Source organism: Xyrauchen texanus, chromosome 22, assembly GCF_025860055.1.
Source record: "Xyrauchen texanus isolate HMW12.3.18 chromosome 22, RBS_HiC_50CHRs, whole genome shotgun sequence".
NCBI lineage: Eukaryota > Metazoa > Chordata > Actinopteri > Cypriniformes > Catostomidae > Xyrauchen > Xyrauchen texanus.
This window is the reverse complement of record NC_068297.1, coordinates 19,918,418-19,935,971: the sequence shown is the minus strand read 5'-3', so window position 1 is coordinate 19,935,971 and position 17,554 is coordinate 19,918,418. Positions and strand designations below refer to the sequence as shown.

The 17,554-nt window shown below is 37.9% G+C and overlaps 1 protein-coding gene across 2 annotated transcripts in view; it reads right to left on the bottom strand.

Annotated features, from left to right (window-relative positions):
- Window positions 1-17,554, bottom strand: part of LOC127662167 (striatin-3-like) — a 41,263-nt gene continuing 23,709 nt past the window's right edge. The window contains exons 2-16 of one of the 2 annotated variants that reach the window (XM_052153230.1): window positions 16,251-16,354; window positions 16,065-16,138; window positions 15,875-15,956; window positions 15,506-15,682; window positions 14,405-14,543; window positions 13,883-14,024; window positions 9,953-10,089; window positions 9,327-9,502; window positions 8,784-8,831; window positions 7,043-7,164; window positions 5,531-5,698; window positions 5,283-5,423; window positions 4,643-4,750; window positions 4,425-4,511; window positions 1-179 (exon numbers count right to left, since the gene is read on the bottom strand). In XM_052153230.1, coding sequence (XP_052009190.1) covers window positions 10-179; window positions 4,425-4,511; window positions 4,643-4,750; window positions 5,283-5,423; window positions 5,531-5,698; window positions 7,043-7,164; window positions 8,784-8,831; window positions 9,327-9,502; window positions 9,953-10,089; window positions 13,883-14,024; window positions 14,405-14,543; window positions 15,506-15,682; window positions 15,875-15,956; window positions 16,065-16,138; window positions 16,251-16,354 — 1,875 coding nt within the window. In that variant the 3' untranslated portion in view covers window positions 1-9. The remainder of the gene's footprint in view (window positions 180-4,424; window positions 4,512-4,642; window positions 4,751-5,282; window positions 5,424-5,530; window positions 5,699-7,042; window positions 7,165-8,783; window positions 8,832-9,326; window positions 9,503-9,952; window positions 10,090-13,882; window positions 14,025-14,404; window positions 14,544-15,505; window positions 15,683-15,874; window positions 15,957-16,064; window positions 16,139-16,250; window positions 16,355-17,554) is intronic. The other variant, XM_052153231.1, reaches the window with a different exon arrangement.

Genomic DNA, 17,554 nt, shown 5'->3' with positions numbered 1-17,554 from the left:
GAAGGGCTTTTATACAAATACTTTAGCCAGGGCATCAGCTCCGGCACTTCCTATATATGCCTTAGATGGGTGGAAGGCAACATCGTATATGGCCTCATCCGACTTTTTCCTGTGGGCGGTGACCTCCTGTACACATGTCTTACTGTCAAGGTTCCACAGACGGATGGAACTATCGTGACCTGTGTTAGACGGTGAAGAAGGGGTGTTATTTTTTATGATATCCAAGCTTTATTTGAAGGGTGTATAGAAACCTTAGATATTATCATGAAGCCGACTAACTACATAATAGGCTATATAATTGAGATTGGAAACAAGGAAAAAATATCCCTGAGCCCTGACTGGTGAGATTAAAGAAACAGTTCACCCAAAGATGAAAATGCTGTCATAATTTACTCACGCTCATATAGTTTCAAACCTGAATGACTATCTTTCCTTTGTGGAACACAAAAAGTGTTTTAATGAATATCACAGATCATCTTCTAAATACAATGGGAGTGGAATGCAACTCACTTTAAAGTTAAAAAAGATAGCTCACTCAAAAATGAAAATTCTCTCATTTACTCACCCTCAGAACATCTCGGATGTGTAGGACTTTCTTTCTTCTGCTGAACACAAACAAATATTTTCAAAAAAATATATCAGCTCTGTTGGTCCATTAAATGTAAGTGAATGGTGGTCAGAATGATGAAGCTCCAAAAAGAACAAATGTAGCATAAATGTAATCCATTCGAGTGGTTAAATTCACGTCTACAGAAGCGATATGATAAGTGGGTGAGAAACAGATCAATATTTGAGTACTTTTTAAATACAAATTATCCTCCCGGTCAGTAGGTGGCGATATGCACAAAGAATGCTAATTCCCAAAAACAAAAGAAACATGTGAAAGTGGAGATTTATAGTGAAACCCACAATTCTCACCCACACTTATATCGCTTCAGAAGACAGATTTACCCTTCTGGGCACCATTCACTTGCATTGAATGGACCAACAGAGTTGAAATATTCTTCTAAAAATCTTTGTTTGTGTTCTGCAGAAGAAAGTAATACACATCTGGGATAGCATGAGTGTCAGTAAATAATGAGAGAATTTTCATCTTTGGATAATTATCCTATCACTCCAAGTCTCAACAACACAAAACACAAGATCATTTTCAGCAAAAATAATGACGTGTTGCACATTAATGAGCGCTATGAGAGAAGCTCTCACAATTAGCGATAAAATCTCACATTTGTGCGTGAACTTGGGTTTGGAATGATATCAGGGTGAGTAAATTGTGACAGAATTGTCATTTTTCAGTAAACTACTCCCTTAATAGGACACATACACTAAAGTGTCTTTGAATGGGAGGACTGAATGAAGGCCTATTCCAATAATATTTCACCAAATTTTCATAACTAAAATATACATGGCAAGAAAAACAAAATTATACATGCATACATGCATACATGCATACATACATATATTAGTTGAAGTCAGAAATGTACATACATCGTAGCCAAATGCATTTAAACTCAGTTTTTCAACTCATTTAATCATAGAAAACATTCCCCGTTTTAGGTCAGTTAGGATCACTACTTAATATTAAGAATGATAGATTAAGTGAAATGTTAGAATAATAGTAGAGAGAACCTTTTATTTCTTTCATCACATTCCCAGTGTCAGAAGATTACATACTTTGTTATTATTTGGTAGCGTTGCCTTTAAATTGTTTAACTTGGGTCAGATGTTTTGGGTAGCTTCCACAAGCTTCTCACAATAAGTTGCTGGAATTTTGGCCAATTCCTCCAGACAGAACTGGTGTAACTGAGTCAGGTTTGTAGGACTCCTTGCTCGCACACGCTTTTTCAGTTCTGCCCACACATTTTCTATCAGATTAAGGTCAGGGCTGTTTGATGGTTACTCCAATACCTTGACTTTGTTGTCCTTGAGCCATTTTGCCACAGCTTTGGCGCATGCTTGGAGTCATTATCCTTTGGGAAACCCATTTGCGACCAAGCTTTAAATTCTTGGCTGATTTCACTTCAATATATCCACATAATTTTCCTTCCTAATGATGCCAACTATTTTGTGAAGTGCACCAGTCCCTCCAGCAGCAAAGCACCCCAAAACATGATGATGCCACCCCCATTCTTCACGATTGGGATGGTGTTCTTCGGTTTGCAAGCCTCACCCTTTAACCTCCAAACATAACAATGGTCATTATGGCCAAACGGTTCATTTTTTGTTTAATCAGAACAGAGGACATTTCTCCAAAAAGTAAGATCTTTGTCCCCCTGTACACTTGCAAACTGTAGTCTGGCTTTTTATGGCGTTTTTGGAGCAGTGGCTTCTTCCTTGCTGAGCAGCCTTTCAGGTTATGTCCATATAGGACTCGTTTTACTGTGGATATAGATACTTGTCTGCCTGTTTCCTCCAGCATCGTCACAAGGTCCTTTGCTGTTGTTCTGGGACTGATTTGTACTTTTCACACCACACTACGTTCATCTCAAGGAGACAGAATGTCAAGTCAAGTGGTTTTTATTGTTGTTCAACCATATACAGTTAGTGCAGTATGCAGTGAAATGAAACATCGTTCCTCCAGGTCCATGGTGCTACATAAAACAACATAGGACAAACACAGAACCACACAAGACTACACAGACTAAATAACATACCTATATTAAGTTCACGTGCAAACGTGTGCAAAACGTATGGGACAGTACAATAACTTACTAAAAAATTTACAGGAAAATAGGCACAGAGAGAGAGAGAGAGTGCAGCGCCAACCAGTACAAAGTTGTGCAAAAAGATGACAGTTTCTAAAAATGCCAAATGTAAACATAACATACTATGAGATAGTGTTCTATGCACATAGCAGTTATTGAGGTAGCAGACAGTTCTAAAGTGACAGTAATTAAAGGACATGTGTGTGTGAGTGTGTCAGTCCAGTCTCTGAGTATTGAGGAGTCTGATGGCTTGGGGGAAGAAGCTGTTACAGTCTGGCCGTGAGGGCCCGAATGCTTTGGTACCTCTTGCCAGATGGCAGGAGGGTGAAGACGTTGTATGAGGGGTGCGTGGGGTCATCCACAATGCTGGTTGCTTTGCGGATGCAGCATTTTGTGTAAATGTCTTTGATGGAGGGAAGAGAGACCTGATGAGGCAGTGATGCAGCTGCTCAGGATGCTCTCAATAGTCCCTCTATAGAATGTAGTGAGGATGGGGGGATTTGCTTTCCTCAGCCTTCAAAGAAAGTAGAGACACTGCTGGGCTTTCTTGGTAATAGAACTGGTGTTGAGGGACCAGGTGAGGTTCTCCGCCAGGTGAACACCAAGGAATTTGGTGCTCTTGATGATCTCCACAGAGGAGCCGTCAATGTTCAGCTGAGAGCGGTCACTCTGTGCTCTCCTAAAGTCAACAACCATCACGGGCGTGTCATCGGTGAACTTAATGATGTGGTTCGAGCTGTGCATTGCTGTACAGTCGTGAGTCAGCAGAGTGAACAGCAGCGGTCTGAGCACACAGCCCTGGGGGGCCCCAGTGCTTTGTGTGGTGGTGGTGGTGGAGATGTTGTTCCTGATCCGGACTGACTGACTGAGGTCTCCCAGTCAGGACGTTCAGGATCCAGTTGCAGAGGGAGGTGTCCAGGCCCAGCAGGTTCAGCTTTCCAATCAGGTGCTGAGGAATGATTGTGTTGAATGCTGAGCTGAAGTCTATGAACAGCATTCGAACGTATGAGTCCTTTTTATCTAGGTGGGTGAGGGCCAGATGGAGAGTGGTGGCAATGGCGTCGTCTGTTGAACGGTTTGGACGATACGCAAACTGCTGTGGGTCTAGTGAATGCGTCTCCTTCCTGAGCGGTATGATGGCTCCGTGGTCCCATGGTGTTTATACTTGCGTACGATTGCTTGTACAGATTAACGTGGTACCTTCAGTTGTTTGGAAATTGCTCTCAAGGATGAACCAGACTTGTGGAGGTCCACAATTCTTTTTCTGTGGTCATGGCTGATTTATTTTGATTTTCCCATGATGTCAAGCAAACAGGCACAGAGTTTGAAGGTAGGCCTTAAAATTCATCCACAGATACACCTCCAATTCAGTACACCTCCTATCAGAAGCTAATTAGCTAATTGTCTAAAGGCTTGACATAATTTTCTGGAATTGTCCAAGGTGCTTAAAGGCACATTTAATGTAGTGTATGTAAACGTCTGACCCACTGGAATTGTGATATAGTCAATTAAAAGCTAAACAATCTGTCTGTAAACAATTGTTGGTAAAAATGTTGCATCAGACTTTACATATGACTGTTAAAACAGGCCTTTATATTGGTCTAACTCTGAGAGCTGAAGTGATTGCCATGTAATGATAGTAAAAGTATATGGGAAAAATTAATCTGTAACAAATGTGAATTTTGCAAACTGGAGTAAACTCTGGCCACTAACACTTACTTCCTGACATCAAGTAGATACCATTTGGATCTATAGCCAGACTAGTGACAGCATCCAAGTGAGCCACCATTGCATGGATGGTTTTACCTACACAGAGAAAGGGAAGGAATGTGATGAATAATCCCAGAAATTAAACAAATAAATCACTCCTTTTCTTCAGATATTAGTGAATTCTAATCAACATATGTTATTTATTTAAACACACAAAAAACACTCACCTGATTTATTATCGAAGAATTTGATTTGTCTATCCTCATGGGCTGTGACTGTGATTGGCAGGGTGGGGTGGGAGACTACTTTATTAATGTGATTTCCAAACGGAACAGCTGCAAGAAAAGCAGAAGCCAGTAAACATCACAAGTACAACAAGTCAAATTCTCACACTCTATAATTAGATTACAAATTAACTCTCTACGATTCTACAGAAAATCTCTGACAATACAAAAGAGCACTTTGGCTCTGAGGGATTCTAAAGCAGTGGTTCTCAACTTTTTTTGATCGCTAGGCCCCCCCATTGTCAGAGAAAATATTCAAAAGGCCCCCATGTAGGCTATTAGATATTTATAAGATATATACATTTTAAGATATTTCCTTCAAACTTGTGATTCCAGAAATGTCTAGAACTGTATATTGTTCATAAAAAAGCAAGCTGTTGAATGGAGTTATTACATTTTTAGCATTTTCATTAAGTTGAATTATAATAATTATATAAAAATATGATAATATCCTATCATATTTTAAACAATATTAAGAGATCTTGAGGCCCCCCTGGAAGTGTGCTGAGGCCCCCTAGTGGGTCCCGACCCCCTGGTTGAGAACCACTGCTCTAAAGGACAAGTGGAAATGTGAAGGATGTACCGCTTTCTCCTTGTGCTGAGAATACCATGACAGGCTGTGAGGTCTCCAGATCGTAAATGATGGCATCTCCCGTGTTGAAGGATGCCACCATATGAGCTGGATCACACCCATTGAAGTCAATGGATGTGGGTATACCATGATCTGGACAACAGACAGTTAAGAACTTAGCGATATAAAAATAACACAACTCAATGCCACCTCAAAGTTAAAGTGTAATGATACAGTAAAAGTGGTTAGTTTGCCCTCACCTCTATCCAAGTTAAATGTGGTAAGACATGGCGACTTCTCCTGAGGGTTCCACAACTTGATCGTTCCATCAGCTGAGCAGGAGAGAAGCCGGTTTTTGATTCCACTGTAAGCCAATCCCCACACTGCATCACTGTGCCCCAACAATGAGCCGGCTAACACACTCGGATCTGAGCAACATAGAGATAATTTTTGAGCCACACATACAGATGGCACTAGTGAACAGAACTGGCTGCTTCGGTGTTCAAATTATCAAAAGGAAAACACACAACTTAAATGTACACTTAGTAACATTTGTGTTCATGTTGCAATGACACCTAGCAGCGTAAATGCAGCATCACACAAAAAAAGTCTTAAGTTACCGATGTCATTGTAAAAATGCCCTTTTCGCAGTCAGCCATGATTCATTTATTTTTTCAGGAGTAAAAGCGTCCAATTGCGAGGGAATTTTTTTAGCAAAAGTGAGTTTTAATCTAAGCAATAAGGTATGAGAGGCGATGCTATATTGTGAATATAGTCACAGCTGAAGGGCATAGACTACATTCATTATATAGGACAGCCTTGAGTGCCTTATTGCGTAAATAAAACTGTAACCACATAATAAAAATATTAAGGACACAAATGTTTACTAAAATTTTGTTAATTCTATTGAGTAAAATCATTAAATGCCATCTAGTCCCTGACTTGTGAATACTACAAACATGTTGATAAAGGGATAGTTCACCCAAAAATTTTAATTCTCTGATCATTTACTCACCCTCATGCCATCCCAGATGTGTATGACTTTCTTTCTTCAGCAGAACAAAAGTGAAGATTTTTAGAAGCATATTTCAGCTCTGTTGGTCCTCACAATTCAAATGAATGGTGACGAGAACTCAGAAGGACCAAAAATTACATAAAGGAGGCATAAAAGTAAGCTATATGACTTCAGTAGTTAAATCCAGATATTCTGAAGCAATATTATAGGTGTGGGTGAGAAACAGATCAATATTGAAGTCCTTTTTTAATATCAATCTCCACCATTGTCAAGCCTCGACCTTTAGGTGGCTGAAAGTGAAAGTACAGATGTACAGTTAAAAAAGGACTTAAATATTGATCTGTTTCTCATCCACACCTATTATAATCGCTTCTGAAGACATGGATTTAACCACTGGAGTCTTGGATTACTTTTATACCGTCTTTTGGGCTTTCAAAGTTCTGGTCACCATTCACTTTCATTGTATGGACCAACAGAGCTGAAATATACTTTTAAAAATTTGTCTTTTGTAGAAGAAAGAAAGTAATACACATCTGAAATGTCATGAGTGAGTAAATTATGAAATTTTCATTTCTGGGAGAACTATCCCTTTAAGCAACAAAAATAACAGTCAGATATGGATGCAGTGACACAAAAAGTAGCTCATCGAAAAAGTCATAGCTGTGCTTTATCATGAATAAACCATGACTTTTGACCAATTAGCATGCAGGACCGGAACTATCAGTTTCATAATGAGAAATAAATGCCCTCTTCTCACCGTATGTGTCATAAGGGTCTACATTAGAGCTGGGGATGTTCAACCATTGTATTGTTGAGTCGATTCCTCCACTAAAACACTGCTCGCCACTCGAGGTCACAGCCAACGAGAGCACAGGTCCACTACAGATAGCAAACAGAGAACAGAACCACCAGGTTGAAAAATATTGATAACAATAAAACATTACATCCAACAAGAAATGTGTGGACATGTTTTCCATTTGTGTATTTAGCAATTTTCAACATTGTGGATACCAAAATGACTTGGACTTCACTGTAAATCTTGCCATTGCAGTCTGTGGGCACAATCATTATTTGAAGCTTGATTACACATCCTAGTGCTTGATGCATGCATAGGGTGATTTCGGAATGGCATTCTACCCATACTACTCTTACTATTCTGCTATATTTGTCTATGGCAGGAATAGTATGAGTAGTATGCCATCCTGAACTCAGCCATAGAGCACTAGATGGCGCTAAGAAGTGTAATGGAGCTTGAAATCATTATCACAATTCACCTGTATTGGACCTACAGAGCTGAGATCTTGTTCTATAAATCTTTGTGTTCTGCAGAAGCAAGAAAGTCATGCACGTGTGATGCTTAAGGGGGAATAAATTATGAGATCATTTAACATTTTTTGTGAACTAAAAAAAAAAACCTAATGTCTTTGTCAGACTTAGTGGAGCATGTGCATAATTAATTCATAATTAGTTACTCTGCTAGGATACCTGTGTGATCTTGAGGGGAAATTACTACACACATCCACTAAAATTACCTTGAGACCTGTTAAAGTTATAGCAAAAATGGCATTAACAAAAGTCAGTTCTGAATAAATGAATGAAATAATGTTACATTTAAGAAAATATCTTTATCTAGCATGAACTTTTGGCAGAAGCCAATTTCGGATATTTTAAATTGTACCTAAAAGTGTCCAAATACTTTGAAGGGCCACTCTAGATGCATCAATTCAAAAATAATGCCATACAATCTCTAGTCAAATAGTGAAAGTAAAATGGCCTCTATATAACCCTCTCATATGGATCATTGTATGTCATTATTCAAACAACAAAGGTTTGTTAAATGTTAGCTCTGGTCATCTATCAGTTGCCAAGTGGAAATATCCTGGAGTAAAGGTAAGTTTCATGATAGACAACACGTGCTCACAGAATGAAACTGACTGCTGGAGCTCTTAAGAGTATAAATACCATTTGTCCTCAGTTGCAACAGACATCACAGTTTCAAAAAACATCAACAGCACTAGCTAGAGCTTGTTTTCAGGAGCTTCATGAAATGGGTTTAAATTGATGATGAGATCACCAATCACAGTTTTGGCTGGAAAGGTGGAACACTGCTGGAAACATGGGAACAAATTCTCTGAAGTGGCAAATCACATGTCACATTCTGATGGATGATGTGGACTTTGCAGATGCCAAAAGAACTACCTGTCCAAACGTATAATGCCAATTATAATACACTGACTTTTACCCTATGAACACCTATGGAATACTTTGGAATGCCAACACCAAACTTGGCAATGAAGCTAGAACACATTAATGCTCTTGCTGCTTATTGAAATAAGATCTTGAATTTGCTTTCCATGGCACAATACTGTTATAGTGGCTCATGATTGAAGATGTTTGACAAGCACTTTTCACACACTTTAATCAATGCCGTGTATTTTTCTGAAACCAAACACAACAAAACTCACACATACCAGCAATATCATGAAATCAATACTCACTTATGCCCTCTAAACGTGTATATAGGCTCCACATCAAAAGAGGCACTTCTGCAATACAAATTAAAACATTGTTTAGCAGTGTGATTTGAATACAAGAAGTAGGGAATGATATCAATGTGTTTATTCAGTAAAGTAGTGATAGACCAAAATATTGGCCAGGCTGATAAATCGGATGATATTTGGCCATTTTGAGATTATCAGCAACCAATAACCATGCCTACATTTTGTGGCTTAACAGAAACTTCTTGCTTGTGCAATTTCATTATCTACTGCTAACCTTGACAATGGATATTGCACACTTTTGTTGATTTTTTTATATTGTGCAAAATAATTGTATGTACGATGCAATGACGAGATATTATGCACGTCAATTGCTTTGGTTAAATTATAATATAAAACATCTACATTATATCAACCACACTGCTTTCTAGATATTGACATCACCCAGACTACTATTATTGAGAAATCACTTTGTAGATCAAACCCATTCAGGCAGCATTCCCAGGACTTCCCTTTCCTTGGAAAACTAAAGTGAGCTCTTACTTTTTGGCAGGAACTGTTTTTTGGAGGTTCCACAGTTTGAGGGTGTGGTCTTCCGAGACTGTGACCAACACCGGTTCCACAGGATGGAAGGCCAGGGCCCGCACTCCATCAAAGTGGCTTCGCAGGGTATATTTGGGATTCCATGTCTTCCTGAACGCATCCTTATTGGCTGGCAGCTAAAATTAGAGCGTGGGGGAGGTCCAGAATAGAGGAATTTTAACAACTGTGAAATGAAACCTAGAAATTGCAGGTCGACTGAAAGTAAGGCATTGGGAAAGTTGTCCTATTTGAGTGCACACAAACCACACTTGCTTGAACGGAGTCCTCTTTAATCTTTCTACAGAAGAAAACGAATACATGTAAGTAAATGGTGACTGTCTAACAACTCCTTTTGTGTTCCACCGAAGAAAGAAACTACATGTAGGTGAGAAAATGATGACGGAATGTTTAACCTTAAACTGATGGTTAGCACAATAAAGAATGCATTAAAACAGATGAAGCATTTTCAGCATTTTTTCATCGTTTTAAAGGGGTAGAGGCTCCTTATTAATGTCAACTTGCATCTGGCATTGGTGGCTTAGTATTAAAGGAGAGCAGCATAGAATATGTCATACTGGAGTACTTACATCATAGCTGTATTCAGCCTCATCATTGGACACAGTCAGATCGGCGAGGTCTCCAAGGCCCAGCACACTTTCCAACATGTCATCAGAGCCCATGATAAAGGACTTGCCCCCCCCAGGCGTGAATGGCAGGGGTTCAGCTAAGAATAGGAACGCAAAGAGAACAGTCAAGTAAACAAAGTGCCACACCTTGGAGACAAAAGCAGAGCTCCCTGATTGGTTAAACTATTGGTTTACACACTCTCCCTACCCAGACTCTCAATTATCCCAAGGATATCCCAATATTAACATTTAAAAAATCTATCATACAAGTATGACTTGCATTCTATATTTGAAGTTTTGAATCCAAAATTGAAGTATTTTTTCAATGATAATTCAGACGTCTGTTGCATGTTTATGAGCACTCTGAGACACTTGTTCACAGCAGCTTGTGTTGTTTAATGCAGGGATTTTCAAAGGGGGCCGCAAGGGGGTCCGCGACAAATTTGAGAAAAAAAAAATAAAAAGTGTAAAAAATTGACATTTTCTTTTACATTATAACTGTTACAATCTAAAATCATGATTAATCTTTTTTTATTTTTTATTAGCAGCCATATTAAGAAATAAATGCAGATTTAAAAAAAAGTCTGCATAAATTTGTCAAGAAAAACTTTCTTGTTTTTAAGAAATAAGCATTGTAAATCACTATTCTCTGTAAAGCTGCTTTCAAACAACATTTATTGTAAAATACATTTGAATTGAAATGTTTTTTGGGCGTATGCATCAAACATTACTCCAATATAAGAAAGATTAATTGTCTTAATATCTTAAGTCAATATTTTCCATGCAAAAATTGAATAACTCATTTTTGCTTTAGTACAATGACAATAGAAAAGCCAATTATTTAATTTTGCAAACAAGAAGTATTTATAAAATCACATTTACTATTTTTCTCACACAGGGGGTCAATAGGAAAGAGGATCATCAAATTTTGGGTTCCTTGGCATCAAAAAGTTTGAAAACCCCTGGTTTTTGGTGCTAAAAACATGCCTTTGGAAGACTTGGAATATGATGCACAAGTTGCATGGATTGCTTTTATGACTCTTTTGGGTGTTTTTTTAAGAATTAAAGTGAGTCACTATCAACTGCAATTATATAAAAAAACTGGTACATCCTTTACATTTCCGTCATGTTCCGCATAAGAAAGTCATATTCATTTTTGAATGAACTATTCTTTCAAATATATGTACAGAGCATTTATAGCAATAATGGCCTTGAATTAAGGATGATTAAACCTTTAATATACAAACCTCATATATAAACCTTATAAGTTGTCTTCATATAACATGTCCTATTTATGTTTGCCAGACATTTACATAATCCTTAGTTTTCAAAATGGGTCAGATGTGAGAGAAGAGTGCAAGACAAAAACAGGCAGAGATAAAGACAGCAGAAGTAAGGGTGTGGGGTGAGAGTAATGAGCAGATGTGTTTGACCCAGCTGGCTCTGGTCAGAGCAGGGTAAGAGAATCTCCTGCGCTGGAAGCTTTCAGGAATGCTGATGCAGACACTTGCCTGATTGAGCTTTGACTTCAGCGCCAGTGCGTCATCATTTTTATTTGTATAGCACTTTTCACAACACACATAGTTTCAAAGCAGCTTTACAGAAAATCATGCTTTAACAGAAAATGAAACGGTAATATCTAACAATGCATGCGGCCTAGAACGCGCATGAAGGACATTAATGGAACAGCTAACAAAAAATATATATTTTTTTTTATTTATTTGTCCTTATTTCATTACAAACCTGTATGACTACTTTTCTGCCATGAAACATGAACAGAGATGTCAGGCAAAATGTCAGAGCATCGCTTTTCCATACAACAAATGTGGATGTGGATTTTTACTGCAGATTCCAAAAAGGACAAATATAAAGCACAATAAAAGTAGTCCATAGACTTGTGCGCTGTATTCCAAGTGTTCAGAAGCCATATGACAGCTTTGCTAAAAAACAGATTTTAATTTAAGCTATTTTTCACTGGTTAAATTGCCCTCTGCAGTTAGCTCTCAAATATAATTTCTGCATACATAACTGCTAGAGATTTGAGAGCTATAGCAGAAGGGAATATTATTAGTGAAGAATGATGATTTTAATTTCAAAAAGGAATTGTTCACGCAAAAATGTACTCATCCTCATGACATCCCAGATGTGTATGACTTTCCTTCTTCTGCAGAACACAAATTAAGATTTATAGAAGATTTTTTCAGCTCTGTAGGTCCATACAATGCAAGCGAATGGTGAACAGAACTAAAAAAATTAAATAAAATTAAATTAAATTAAAATAAAATCAAGCACAACTGCTAACACTTGTCTACACCGGATGCTATAACAAATGATGCTGTCTACCATGGAAGTGTCCATTGCGGCGCCTCACTACAACAGTAAACAAACAGGTGTCCCATTCCATTTTGTGCTGGCGCTACTACTGCCAACAATAAATAAATGTTTCAGAAATGTTGTGTCGACGTGCCCGGTGTAGACACTCTCAAGCCGTTGTGTTGCATCAACGGATGCACGCGCTCAGCATAGACAATGTGTCAGCATAATAAACAATCATGACATTTGAAATATTAATGAATGGAACCGTTTACTTGTGTTTTTGATCGGGTCCAAGTGTTTTTAACTGCCTGATATCCTTCAGTGACAATTCCTTTGTTTTATGACAGCACAGATCCAGCTTATCATCCTACACTGAGGTGCACATCACCGGTCAAAGACATCCATCTAGTTCGTGTTTGCATACACCAACAATTATAAATTGTACTGATGGATGAACGAACAGTTTGTTGAGCAGTTTCAGCAACAAAACAACAGGAGCCGCAGCAGCTGATGAAAAGCATATTCTCATAATTTGAAACTTGACATTGCATCTTTTAAAAGCATGCCAGAGAGAAGACAACAGCCAAAGACTTCTGTGTTGTACATATTTGTTTACAAAAATAATTCAAAATAGACCAGATGGGTCCCCTTTTGTGTTCAGGAGTAGTTAGGCCACAGACAGAAGGCCTTTTGTCCTTCTCTCTGTTTACGAGCCAAGTGAGCACCAGTGGGCGGGGCCATAGGTGCGATGATTTTAAAACAGGCATTGATGTTGTTGCTGTAGAGGCCGTCTTGAACTAATGAGTAAACAAAGTGACAAGGGAAGTCACGGAAGTAGAGAATGGGGCGTTTTGGCAGCTTGGATTCAATAAATGCTTTTATTGCAGCATGTTTTTAACAGTAGAATGACCTCTTATATATCAAAATATCAAGGAAAATTTGATTCGTCATGACATGACCCCTTTAATTTGTGTTCAGCAGAAGTCATACACATCTGGGATGGCATAAGGGTGAATAAATGATTGAACTATTCCTTTAAGCTTTCATATGCATTTGGAAGACTTGGAATATAGCACAAAAGTCATATAGACTACATTTATGGTGCTTTATCATCTGTTTTGGCAGTAAAAATCACAATCTACTTTTGTTGTGTGGAGTGGTGGTGGCGTAGTGGGCTAAAGCACATAACTGTTAATCAGTAGGTTGCTGGTTTGATCCCCACAGCCACCACCATTGTGTCCTTGAGCAAGGCACTTATCTCCGTGTTGCTCTGGGGGGATTGTCCCTGTAATAAGTGCACTCTAAGTCGCTTTGGATAAAAGCGTCTGCCAAATTATAATGTTTCGTGGAAAAAAATCATTATAATCCAGGGCTGCATTGATATAAGGGTGAGTTATCACTGACAACATTTTCATTTAAATGTAATTTCTAGGCTTTCTTTTAACCCTAAAACAGACCTGGACTTATACCTCAATCTTAAAAAATAAATCACTTTAGATTCTCGAAAGATGGGATCTGTGTCACAACAAATAAAATACAATCTATAATATTTGAGATTGGAGAGCACTATATTACCCCACTCTGTGCCATCTCCTGAACTCCGAGCCTCACCAGCACCTTCTCCATCCTCTGCATTCACCAAGAAGTCAAACTCCTTCAGTGCCTCCTCTGTGTCTGGGTCATCTGGCAAGTCAGAGGCCAAACCTTCATTTCCAACCTGATGGAAAAGCAGTCGAGTTAGTGGATTTACTACGTGGATCTCTGAAATACTTGATTCAGATTGGTAAATAACATAATTGCGCGGTCAAATATTTTTTGTAAAATGACCGCTAATCTATAATTTTCCTTCTCACGGAATAAAATAATTTAATCTTCATATTTTAAGTCCATTTATTTGGCAACTAGCCGTGTAATAAGCGGGCTAATATACAGACAGCAGGACATTATCGCAAATTCTTTTTGGTGCTTAATATTTTGTGATGATGACCGGCTGACTGTACATTTTCTCTTACAAATGATCTTCCATAATGCCAGATCATTTGATTACTCGTACATCACTGAGCCATTTACAAAACTACCACTAAAATGGTTCCTTACCCTAAATTTATGTTTTTTTATTCTGCGTTTATCACTCCTGTCTGGCACGTCCTCCATTATGTCTCCCTCTTCATCCTCCTCTTCATCACTATCTTCAGCATTTTCTAAAAAATTAAATGTCTCCAGAACCTCTGGATTCCTGTTAAACCAAAAGGATCATGATCACCAGTCAAGCCAAGAAGGAAATAATTTCAGTGATTTTGATATCTAATGTCTAATTAATCTACATTGATCCGCACAGACCCAAATAAATCCAAGTTGGGCAAATCTGTCCATTTTAAGGATGTGCCTGGTGGTCGACTAATGGACTAGTCGTCCAACAACTGACTCGAAGATTAGTGGGGTCAACTCCTAACAATAATATTTGTAGTGGAGTTGTTTTTTTTGGGAGACACAAATGAATAGAAAGACACAATATTTTGTAATATTTCTTGGAGAACATTTTTGCATGCTGATAGCTCGCTGTGCTAAAGTGAATAAAAGAAAACCTTCTGCAAGCAGTTTTGTCTCTTTAATGTTTCAAGTTTAGACCATTTATGCACCGCTACTGTTTCAGCCATCAAAAGTGTTGCATCAACAATACGTTACAAGACGATCACTGTCGGACGTTAAATTCTCTGCTGTGAGTAATGTACCCTTATTCGTGAGGTGCTTTGGAGAGACTGAAGTCTTTTGCTGATTCTGTCTGACACTACTTATATAAATAGTATCATAAAAAAGGTTCCTTGATGTCGTGAACTACGTATGCTTTTGAATGCACAGCGAGGATCACCCTGAGACTCCTAAGCGCTCTGGTTACATAGAAGTGCATCATTATGCATTCAGGATTTACAGTTTTTGTGCCACTCCGTTTTGGAGCCTTTCTTATTTCTTACTCTCTTATTTTGTTAGTTTTGTGCAATAAGATGTAATAGCTATTTAGCCTATATTTGTAGCTGAAAATCTGTTAGTTATTTTGAAGTGCTGCGGCTTAGCATCCGTATATCACTCTGAAACATGTCTGATTGGGGTAACGTGAACATAACGGAGCATAAGAATAAATTTTTATCCTTAACACAGACTTGTCGATTATGAAAATTGGTAGTTTTGAACATCCAGTACCTTTTCATGTCTTGTCCCTTTCTTTTGGCTGGAGACTCTCCTCCATTAAGAATTTGCTCTAGATTCTTAGTTTCCACTGAACCATTCTGCTCAGAGCCGGACAGACCCAGTAACGACCGCACTCTTTGTGACCGAACGTCCAATATTGTGTCCGTATAACCTACTTCCTGAAGATATCTGAAAAGGGCAGAAATGCATAAGGAGAATTACATAAAGCTCAGACAATCAGATGACATAAATAGTCATAATATGAAGCAGATGCCCATTAACTTTCTTAGCAGGCGGGCTTATGATTTGACGCCCATAGAGGAAGTGCAATTCAGAAAGGTGTAATGACACAATAATGACAAAAGGCCACTAGCCACTTACTGTCTGAGGAGTTGCCTGCCCTGTTTCCATGTTAACTGACTGTTCTGAGGTATAGCGGAGACCTCTGTATCTTTGGTATCTTCTTTAGGGGAAAAAATAGACAAAATAAACAATAAAACTATGTCAGTGCATACAGAACAAAACATGGAGCCAGTACACATTTTCACAAAAGTAGGTTGAGTCTACTAACCTGACTCAAAGCTGGGCATTTTCACTTCACCTTGATTTAGTTCTGTCCCATATTTTAATTTATGGTATTTTGCTCTGGTAATGGGTGAGAAAGTATGTTTAATAATGCTTTCATAATGTCTGCATACAAAGTATTGCCCTGTGAAAAAGGCAAAAAGTTAACATGCTTAAACATAATCATACAAACCTTTCTTGCTTCAGTGCATATTCTAACATTTTTATTCTTCTAACAAGGTCGTTCTTTAAATTTTCTTGACCCTTTCTCTCTCCTTGGAGGAACGCTATCCGAGCCTGGAAGACAAAAATAGAAGAATAGGCCATTTGTGACACAAACATTAACTCAATACAGAATATCCCCTCAAATTAAATCTTACAGGGTCTCAATACTCATATCACTTTTGCAAGGTAATATTGACCAGAGGGATGACAGGAGTTTCAACAGGGTATTAAGTAGAGATGCACCGATACCACTTTTTCTATTTCAATTCCGATATCTGAAATCTCAGTATTGGCCGATACCGATCCAGAGCCAGATCTGATACCAGTTTTATTTTGCATAATTAGTTTAGAAAATCTTCACATTATTGTGTGGAAATAATTGGGAGTACTCTTTAATATGTAAAGAAACACAAATCTCTAACTACACATTATACCAATCTAAATGTATAGCTTATTAAGAAACACTTTTTATTAACTAGTATACTGGATAACGTCATTTTTTGAGCTTGATAGTAGCAAACATGATTAACACACAGTTTCGGATTTGGATCGGGCTCGTCGGACCGACGAGAAAACTTCAATATCAACCCGATACCGATCCTAGTATTAAGAGCACAGATTTTTTTTTTTACACAGAATCAAGGCTTAGTTGTCAGTAAATGAAGGCTATTTTTGTACTGACAAAGAGGATTCAGTTGATAAAATTATTTTGGTATATTTATTAAAAGGTGCCATGACATGCCTTTTTATTATTTTAATAATAAAAATTGGTTCCTAGAGGTTCACTTAAAATATGAGTAAAGGTTTTTGCACACACACACACACAAAAAAAAAAAAAATCACATTTGTAAATATGTACATTTTCCACCCTAATTCTGACCCTCGGTCAGAAACACTCAGTTCTGGTGCTGCTTCACTAAAAGCCCACTGCTATGATTGGCTCTCTGATCTTGACTGACCTGCTCTCTGTACTTGCCATGTCATAATGCCATCTCTAATTTAAATGTAATTTGAATTTTCAATTTCAAAAAATTAATTACAATTTTAAAGCAAAATCAATAATGCAAAAATATTCACAAAATTGGAAGGGGCGTTGGCGATATAATAGTATATCATGATATTTTTTAAGAAAATTATCGATAAAATATATATATATTGTTTTTTCATTTCGCCCAGCCCTACCACCTACCTGTCTCAAAATCATCTGTAACTTCACTAACAATTTATGTTTTTATTATTTACTATATTAAATTGCGTGGTATGTCAGCATTG